Raw genomic sequence first — 10,692 nt, 5'->3', positions numbered from 1 at the left:
TGCTGAGCATGAAGAGTGAATTTATTCTGTTTTATGTGGAAATGTGCACTCAGAAATGGCTATTTAGTTACTATGACTTACAGAAAAGAAGCATTAGTGGGTAATGACCCACACTTAATAGTAAAAGAAGACAGTTAGAAAAAAGTATTATATGCTACTCTGCCTCACTTAATGTGTTTTGTGATGCACTCACTCACTTCTGTCTTATCTCAGCACTCCAATATGTCTTGTTCTCCCAGTGCATATTACTTCTGCCACCTCTCAAATTTAGGCACTCTTGACATTTCAGGGGTCCTTTGTTCTGTACCAGTTTGACAAAAAGGTATGGAGGACTACAATGTTAAGTAAATTTTAATGGAATAGGCATAAACCTCTCAAGGTTTCAAGGTAAAAACACGCAAAGGGGCAGGAGGAGGAACCTATGACAACATTTCAAAATATCACTCTCCTATCACTTTTTATGGGCAATACCTTCCAGTTCCTTCTCAATAGTATTCAAACATTGTCAACTATGTCTTAGTGTGAAGTCAGTTAACAAACCGACCGCCCCTTTTCATGCTGTTGAATTTCTGTTCCTCTGATATTACTAAATTCTTTTAACTATCCAAAGTAATGCATCTCAAGCAGGGAATGAATCAATTGCTCTTTCCAGGCTACCTTTTCCCTCTGTCAACATGATTTCCGTGACCTGGAAGCAGCAACGTGACTCTCCGGGAAGCCAACGAGAGGGTTACAATAATATGTCAGTGCATGATTCAATGTTGATCACATGGGAATTTCTTTCAGTACGAAAAAATGGTAAAGGAACTTAATGAAGTCCTTCCCTGTAAACAGGGCCCTACTGTGTGAATTTATCTTCCACATCTGTAGAAATGGTCCAGTTGCATCCCTTGCACAGTAGTTATTCTTTTGTTCACTTTTAAGGCTGATCTGTTCCTCACTATATTCAAGCTTTATTGTTCACATGTGGTGAGTTTGATGTCTGCATAGAAATCTGTTTTAAAGTGGTTTTTTTTGCTTTTAAGACTCTTCTGCAGAACTGTGCCATTTACAGATACTGAGAAATTTGTGTATTAAGCTCATTATACTGAGTCAGCTCATATTTGACAAACCAAAGTCCTTATGCAAAGCAGAACACACATTTCAACTTGTTCCACAGTTTTTATACAAAGCTAAGCAGACAACCCTCCTGCTCACCCATCACCGTCCCACAATTGCTAACTTCTATTTCTGCCTGTACAAGGGAGATGTTACCTGTCCTTCCCCACATGTGAAAACAGCATGTTTAGTTTCTGCCAACTTTCAGGAACTCATCTCTGATGTTCTTTCCTGTTATCAAATAAATAACTCAGTTTTATTAGTCCTCAGTGGCAACAGTCACAGTTTATTTGGTCACTGTGGAAACATTTGTATAATAAGCACACTGCAAAAATATATGACTGAAATTCAGTCCACACGAGCAAACAGCTTCTCCTTTTTACAGTAAGATTATATTCTGCGTCCTGTGGAAGAGGCCACCAAGTCACAACACTGGATCACTATGAATCTCAGACTAACACTGTAAGTTTTCCCTTCCCCCTGCCTCTGACCACAATTCTTGGTGGAAAAGGTCCAGGGAATATAGCTGCCTGGGAGGCCTATTTAAGATGGACTGTGGCCAAGGTTCACTGTTACAAGTACTAACACTTTAAGCACCTGCCATACAATTCCTGTTCCCACAGGACTGGAACTAACATGGTGGAGCTAGCACTTCTGTACCACCAGCACTGACAGGAGTCAGCACAGCCTTTTAATCGCCTATTAATTTCTCTTGGATGATTTCTGATAGCATCCTGCCTATCTGAACCTAAATTTGAACTGTTTTTTCTGTAAATCTTCTCACTACTATATTGGAATATCATTGTCTTGCCTAATATGCTCTAAGAACTGAATTGTAGGTATAGATACAAGCCTAAAGAATGGGATTCCAATCCTGATTGTCCTGTCCAGGTAACATTGTAATATAAATAACAGTCTTCAAACTGGTTTTACTCAAGGAACAACTGTGGGGAATACAAGGCCTGGCCTAATAGTACAAAAAAAATTGTTTAGGAATGGCTGCAAGGGATGTCAGATTAGGAAAAGCTACGGCATAGTAGCACAATGTTTGGATAGCATTCTCTGGCTCAGGGAAAAACTGCATCCCTGGGGACAAGCACTCTCCTCAGACCCCTTCTTACACTCCAGGAGGAGGAAGAAGGTCCTGTCTCAGCTGCCTCGTGGTATCTATGGAATCCAATGGTTGCCAGTGATGCCCTGATATAATAATAACTAGAAATACATTTTGGGTATAAATGGAAGGAATTCTGATGCTTTAGGTCCTATTTTTGCCCTCCTCAGTCTTGTAACTAGCCAATACTGTAACTGGGCAGTTTCTGCAGAAAACAGTGTATGGGCTGAGCAAGAAAGGTCTATTATTTTTAGGATATGACATCACTGTCAGAGGTTTTCTGGAGCATTCCTACTTGCTGACAAGCATGAACCTAAAGCAAGCAATTGGACTGGTGAAAAAATTGTAGAGAAAAGCTTTGTTGCTATAAAGTGGCTGCCAAATTTTCCTTTTCAGTGTAATTGAGGTTCTCATTTGGCAAAACGTGTGTTGGGATCTTGCCAATACATTTTAGGGCAACTATCTAAGCTTCTCTCCCTGATAGGCTAGTGCTGAGACAGTTCTGTTCTTTCTGCCCAAGGCCATACATATATCTCTGCAAAGAGCACTAATGCTGCCCCTGGCTCAAAAAGAGCAGCCCCTGGAAAGAGAAAGAGAGAGATTCTATCCCACTCTAAAAACTTAGTAGTCCCTGCATTTTTAAGGCTTACAGTTTCTTCTGGCGTGGGAACAGAAAATGCTACGAAACTTAAGATCCATTAGGGGAAACTGAGAGGAAAATGTGAAATCAAATATTCAAAATAAAATCAGAAAACTTCTTATAAATGCAAAAATGGAAAAAAAGGAGAGTTCTCTTTAAGGGAGATGTGATGAGTTTTGATGAATTTAAATTCATTTTTTTAAATTTAACAAAATTTAAAACAAAAATGATAGAGATCAAAGTTCTCCAACGTATAAAGCAGCAGCAACTTTTCTGTGCTAAGAATCAAATCTTTCCCTCTTTTTACTACCTCTTCTGACTTCAGTCCTGTTTTTCCTTGCTATAGTGAAGCCTAGAATGAAAACTGCTTGATTAAATTAGTCTCACAAATAACTAAATCAAAAGTACTAAATGATCTTTAAGATGCATCAAATACCCTCAAGTCTTCTCAGCAATAATGCTGGTAAAGTTAAATTAATATTCAAATGTAAAATGGAATTACTTGCAGTTTTTCCTGATATTATCCTATAGTATCATATGCTTGTAGAAAACACATCTTTTTTCTAAGATAATATAGTTCATGAAAGTTATTATATGTATGATGTTAACACTGTTGCTTCATCAGGAAACTAGATCTAAAAATCAAATTAAACAATATGACCAGTTTCTTTAATCCAATCCAGGGGTTGTAAAGCTTCTACCAACTACAGTTCCTCACCTCCACCAATGACTACTCAGTTTGATTTTGCTCTGTCTTCGAAACTTTAACAAAGCATTGAAGTACATTGGGAAATTAGAAAATAATGACCATTTGTTAAATTTTAACTTTGAGATTTAAATCTCAGACTGCCCTTAACAAAAGTCCTGGACTGCTTGACCTTTTCAAAGGCTGCGTTCACTGCTCATGGTCCATGTGCATCTCTTGCACAATGTGTCTCTATGCGTGAAACATACACAATGTCAGAAGACTGAGAAAAGGAAAAATGTACACATTCTACCATCAGTACTCTGGAAGGAATTCCAATTCCATGGAGCAGGTAAATTTTGGTATGGAAACATCAAACAGATTCTTTTTTTAGAAATAATTTTCCTACAGAAATATCATTATTCTTCATGTCTATGATCAACCAGACACAAAAGCACAAACATCTCAAACCATTGCCAAGCATGAGCTTCTGCAGTGAATGACCCCATGCTGGTTCAGCTTCTTTTGCTGAAGTGTACCCTAAGCAAGGGGACATTTTGTCTCTGTTTGAAGTATGTCCTGGTAACACTTGGAGAAATTCCAACAGAACACCTTTTCTGAACTCATTTATTTTGAGAACTATTCTCTGAGGAAAATCAAAGTTCCACACACATTTGTCACAAGAATCCATATCGACAGGTCTGGCTAAGGTATAGTCCTGCACGCCCAGAGCCAGAGGAACAGCTTTGGCAGCTGGAGTTACCACCAACTGCAGTTATGTTAAAAATCGAAAAGACAAATCGCCTGACACGTTATACTCAAACATGTAGGGTTTAGTCTCTGATATGGTGACACCTTTTTTTTCCATCTCAGCAGGATGTTGCATCTATATGCCTGCAGTGTCAGCTCTAAACTGCAGCAAAATGTAGAATGGTTGGGGCAGGTCACTCTGCATATGCATGTGCACATGACCCCACACTGTTCATGCATAGTCTTCTGGTTACTGAATCTACTCTTTTCTTTTCACGGACACAAACTGGTAGCTTTCACTTCATTAACTGATCAGGTCTCACTTAAAATTATTTAATTATTTGTCTCACTACTCCAGTTAATATGACATTCCAGAATTCCATTACTCCGATAGTTACGAACCATATTTCAACATTCAGCCCCTAAAATTTTGCCTTCATTTTATCCTTGTACTACCATTACAATTTAGTTTAAATTGCTCTTTATATTCTCCATTTTTTACCAATTGTGTTTATACATAGTGATTCCATTACCTAAACTTCGCCTTTTCTAGGCTAAAGCCAAACCTAGTTCTTTAAGTCTGGTGTTACAAGACAGATTTCCTTCACCTGATTACACCAGTATTTTTTTAAAACCACTCTAAGCATGGATGGCCAGAATCTCACCAGCTTCTTCTAAAGCTGTATAAACAATTTCAGTTTTCATAGAAACACTATAGCTAGCTGTGTCTCACTTCTAACAGCTACCTACTGATCAACATCATAAACTAATGTTAGAATAAATATATAACATTTTGGCTTTTGTGTCACTATCATTTTGGTCATCAGGCCATCTGATTCTTCTGTTGCGATATCCAAATCATCTTCCACTTCAATGAACCCTTCCGCTGCTGCTTTCTTAGCATATGGTCTAAGTGCACACACATTCTGAGACAAAGTCTTAACTAAAATATTTAATAAACCTGGTAACACAGATTGGTTTTGAAGAAGTTCATTAGCACCCCTGCTCTCCAAAACATACTCTAAGATGTTTCCTACCAGCATCATATTACTGAACACCTGTTTTCCTTGAATACTTCAAATTATTTTCACCTAAATAGGTTCTATATTTGTCAACAGTTATTGTATAGCATTGCATCTACCTTGGTCTAGCTATTTAAAACCATGGCTGCTAGACCTATGACTTAATGTGCTAGTTCTTTCAGAATGACTGGCCAGGCATTATCACCTCCTTTAACTGGAGCACATTCACATAGGGACCAACGTGCTCTCTGGTGTCTGCTTCAAACCAGTGTGTGGGTTAGCTCTTTTCCAAGTCTCTTTTAAGTGTTGCTTTAACATGCTGCTTAAAGCCCCAAAACATAAATCCCCCAATCTTATGTACCAGCTTATTAAAAACAGCAATTTTAAATTGGTAGATGTTCTTAATGTATTATTTATAACAGCACAGAGTCAACGCTGGACACCCAGGAGATGACTTCAGGGTTTTGTTATTGAACAAAATTCCCAGAATAGATTAATCATGTAATAGAATAAAGACTAGATTTTCATCTACTTTCAACTGCTACAAATATATTTTCTTTTGGAAATCTGCTCAGAGTCATAAAGGAATCATTCTGGATTTTACTCGGCAGACACATTCCAAAACATCTTCAGCCAATGGCTTTTTGTTCAACTCTTAATCAAAATAACAGCCAAGTGATCTTTTCATTAAATTCCTGAAAACCTGAAGAAAAGAATAGCACTTACTTATAATTGTCATCTTCTACAAATTTCTGAAGTTCCTCAATGTAACGGACAGACTTCAAATACTTTTGTACATGGGGCAGTGTTGTAAGGTGATCTGTGGCATGTTCAAACAAACAAACAAAAAAGATGAACATTCATGTCATCCAAAATTAATTATTATTTCAGGTTTATTCTGGTTCTTATGCTTACCTTAATCGGAACAGAGAATTTGAACCTTCCTAAAGATTAAGTCAGGCAGAAATATTACTTTGACTCTAAGAAGGTCTTAAAGACTTGTTTGAGCAAAAGTGATGGTCTCAGTTGTGAAAGAAAACACAGATGCATTTCATCATCACGAAATCATGTGGATTTTCTTAGATGCTATCTCACAGGTGGAGAATAGTTATTTGCTGCAAACCCTGCTTGAACTTTGTGCTCATTGTTCTGGGGAAAATCAAGGTCTGCAGCTGTTACTATTAGCCGTTCTCATATAACCAAGAATTGAAGAGACTTAAAAGTTATCAAATAAATAATTTAAAATTAGAATGCTGAATACCAAGAAGGAAAGACACTAAGTTCAGAATGGGAGAACAAACCCTTGATGCGTGGTGTGCAGACAGGAACATGCCCCACAGTACCTAACAACTTTTATGCTCCTGTAAAGACAACTGTTCTAAGGCACACATTTTTCCAGAATATTGTTTCTTCAAGGCCATATTTTAATTTTCATGCTGATTTTAACCAAACCACTCAAAATTAATGCATAGCACTGCAGGAAGCTACCAAAACGCTAAAAAGGAAAGGGTCAATGAAATAATGAGGTTTCTTTCTCATTCAAAGTATTCACAGACAAAATGAAACTCACAATAAGAAAATAACACCTGAATAGTCTAGCTGTTCAGAATCATACATTATTATGCCTAGTCCCTACCTTTAAATACTTCAAAATTGCAAAGCTGACAACAAAGGACAAGGGCTGGATACATAAGCATACACCGTTAACTTCTCACCTCGTTTTCAAAGCTCTCCAAAACTGTAGCACTTAAATGTTCTGAATTTATTTAACTGCACAGCTGATCTCAAGGCTCAACAGGTCGTTTGGTGTTTAAGCAATGAAAAGTCATGCTAAGTCACCAAGAGTATGCTGAGTATTCATCAAGACCCCCAAACCAGCACATCTCTTGCCATATGGCTTCACTAGCAAGCTAGAATTGCAGGAATGAATTTTAGAGTAAAATCCTGTTAACAAAAAGAAACAACCCCTCATTCTCCTCACTTCATCCAGGAGTGATGTATGTGGAAAAGCTTAACACAATTGAACAACTGTTGTACAGACTGACATATTTGTATTTCATTTTGCAAATGTATCATCAGGATGCTAACAACAACATTGTATGAAAATGAACACATTCTACATTCCAGACATCATATCAATTGCAAAGTTAAAGATATCAAGAGAATTCTCTCTGATTGCCTGTGGTGGAAACAGAATAGAACCCAAATGCAATAGCTGTGCATATTTTATAGCCGTAGTAATCTGTAGCCCACATGTAGCAGTAAACTCCACACAACCTCTCTTACAGCTCTTAAAATTCAGAATACATGTTTATCTGCCCAATTTACTGGTAAGACTGAAGCTACACAGAGGTGGAAGCTACAGCTGTATCACTTACTAGTGTTCAACTCTACCAACATTAGCCTCTTGTGTTCTTTTACTCAGGGCTGAAAACTGCTTTCCCAGTGTTGCACTAAAGCAATCTTAGTTAAGACTTAATAGGTGTAACCAGATTTACCAACCATAGTTACAGGAGACTTGCAGATCAGCTATTATTCGAAGAATATTGTTCATTTGATTGGATCTTTGTTCATTTTCCATAATGGTGTCTGAAGCGGGATATGCAGAATCAATGTAGATTAAATCCAAGAGATAAATTCCTGAAACAAAAAAAATCCATCAACCAATTGATCTAAGGTTTCAAACAGAAATAGTTGCATAATTTTTAATGAATATAACAGCTAGCAGCTATTTACCCCCACTGTGGTCTGGGCCCATCAAACAAAGGAGAGCTTGGGGTTTGCATGTTGATGAATTCCATGATTACTGCCCGAGTTCTACGACACCTCTTAAAAGGACAGAAAAGATTTTGCTCGTGTACCTAGGCTAATGTCTCCTATGAGCAATTTGTAGGACCACAGAAAGTACACTAAAGAAAGACAGTGAGAGTTGCCCAGACCCAGTGAGAAGGGCATGGGCAGTCTGTGTGGGGCTGATGGTGGGGACACACCAGCGCTGCTCCCATGGCCAGAGCCCACTGCCAAGCTCCTGGGTCTGCCACCATGCACTCCTGGAAGGAATTACTGCAGGTTTGGCACAGGCTTCAGGCTGGGTTTGCTAGGAGACAACAGGAGAAGATACTTAGGTTTGATTATGTGATGATTTAAAAAAGAATAAAGATAAGGGTTCTATTTATGAATTTCTTAATTTAGAAGAGGGCATGAAAAAAATGCAGTTGTTCAAGAACAAAATGTACCGAGTCTGCTGTGGATGCTATAGACTGAATCACTGTATCTGCTCCATTCAGGGGTGACTGAAGCTATTGCTGGTGTGTCAAAAACATTATCTTGGGTCTGATTTTTTTTTTTAAAGGATCGCTCAAACATTTAGGGTCAGCTAAAAGGCAGGCTCTAATATATTTCTGAACTATTCTATGGCCCATGCAGGAGAAAGTTAGTGCTTCTTTGCTGCGTAACAAAGAAGGCAACATTCTTTTGAGTAGGAAAATAACTTGTGCAGCACAGAAATCTACTATATTTCCACATTAGATTTTCCATACTGGTTTTAAGCACGTTTATAATAATGACTCCCTCTTCGCCTCATGTTTTCTCACCCTGCCTTGAAAAGAACACTCTTGAGTTCAGGAAAACAGCTAGCTGTCTCACTTCCACTCTTCTAGCTCCATAACATTACACTTTCTTGACAAACCCAGCAAACAACGGGCAATGCAGCTGTGCTAGTTAAGCAGTTTTTCAAAAGGAAAGCTTCTACAAGGAAATGCAGGGAGCATACCTCAGCAAAGTGCTCCTGAAACAATTTCAGTATACTCGCATTAATTACTGATAATAATCAGATCACTGGAAGGGAAGTCTGTGCAGTGAAAACAAATTATTTTCATGTCATCTCCTGGTAGTAAGTACACCTCAGGCAAAAAAAAGAAAAACAAACCCACAAACCCCTGGAAATTAGATTTCCATCTGGGAAAAGATAAACTCTTTCCTGAAATTGAATTGTTCTCTAGTAATGTCTCATTACTATCATGTAGAGCTACGTTACAGAGCACCAGCATAATCTAGCAAATTTAGGAAAAGGATGTAGCCTACTAAAAGTTTTCTTTTTACAGCTTCTGAAAAAAATCCCACAGACCAAGCAAGTTTGTTAACTTGCAGTACCAAGTATATTTATGAGCAAAACCTCATTCCCATGCTGAGTACACCCCACACTTCTCTATCACATGGTTTTACAGCTCAGATTCAGTATTTTGCATATCCAAAGTGCTGTCTGGAAGATCTCCATTAATGTTTCTGCTCTGAGACTTAGGAATAGTTTATGGAAATCCCTTGCAAGACTTCTTCTCACTCGTGCTGAATGCAATATGCTGGAATGTTACACAACATATTCTTTATAATTACACACCAAGCTACACCTTTCCAATGCTGTTCCTCTCCCTTCCTCCTTTTTAAGCAAGTAGGATGATTATCCTTTTATGACTTATGTTTGAAGGGTTACCAGCCTTCACCTGGGCAGTGACATTTTGAAGTCTTCTATGTATATGATGCGATAATAGGAATAGATGAGAATCAGTTTATTTTGCACAGAGGAATGACAAAATTAGTCCCTTTAGTAAAAAACTTCAAGACTTGTTTCTCAAAGGAAAGGCTCAGGGCTGCCTCATGCCAAAGCAAACACACAGCACTAGCTTTTCAAACCTTGGCTCACATTTGTGCTACTGTGTACTGAAAAAGCTCTCTAAGACGTGGAACCATCAGGATAATTTCCAGAGGGTGAGCTCATGGGCAGCTGCTTCCACAGCAAGTATCATTTTTCCAGTGATACTCACTTTTCTCCATTGTTACCAGAACTAATTTTGCAGCTGGATATTGTATGTAGACAACATAGTGTGCTTTAGTTTATGGTATCATGGAAATAGTAACACAGACTAATGGAAATGACTCTGTGTGAAGGGGGCCAATTATTTTTAAATTGGCAAAAAAACCCCAAACCCTATAATATTAAGCTCTTAAATTTTTACTGGAGAGCTCAAACAAAGCAGTAATATTAGTGACAGTTTAAAGACAGGGAAACTTTAGTACGACAAAAAAGTGGCCTTGGAATGCTGTAGTCAATGCCACCCAGACAATGCATTTTGAGTCCTCCATCCACCAGCCAACAACTTCCAAGGCTAAATTTTATAACCCCAAACCCTATAATATTAAGCTCTTAAATTTTTACTGGAGAGCTCAAACAAAGCAGTAATATTAGTGACAGTTTAAAGACAGGGAAACTTTAGTACGACAAAAAAGTGGCCTTGGAATGCTGTAGTCAATGCCACCCAGACAATGCATTTTGAGTCCTCCATCCACCAGCCAACAACTTCCAAGGCTAAATTTTATAGAAGTATTTATG

The 10,692-nt window shown here is 38.1% G+C and overlaps 1 protein-coding gene across 1 annotated transcript in view; it reads right to left on the bottom strand.

Annotated features, from left to right (window-relative positions):
- Positions 1-10,136, bottom strand: part of LOC103804384 (ras-specific guanine nucleotide-releasing factor RalGPS1-like) — a 28,038-nt gene extending 17,902 nt beyond the window's left edge. The window contains exons 1-3 of the mRNA XM_009076996.1: positions 10,127-10,136; positions 7,809-7,946; positions 6,033-6,126 (exon numbers count right to left, since the gene is read on the bottom strand). Coding sequence (XP_009075244.1) covers positions 6,033-6,126; positions 7,809-7,946; positions 10,127-10,136 — 242 coding nt within the window. The remainder of the gene's footprint in view (positions 1-6,032; positions 6,127-7,808; positions 7,947-10,126) is intronic.
- Between the last annotated feature and the right edge of the window lie 556 nt (positions 10,137-10,692).

Source organism: Acanthisitta chloris, unplaced genomic scaffold, assembly GCF_000695815.1.
Source record: "Acanthisitta chloris isolate BGI_N310 unplaced genomic scaffold, ASM69581v1 scaffold9376, whole genome shotgun sequence".
NCBI classification, from domain to species: Eukaryota; Metazoa; Chordata; class Aves; order Passeriformes; family Acanthisittidae; genus Acanthisitta; species Acanthisitta chloris.
This window is presented reverse-complemented; position numbering and strand designations above follow the sequence as displayed.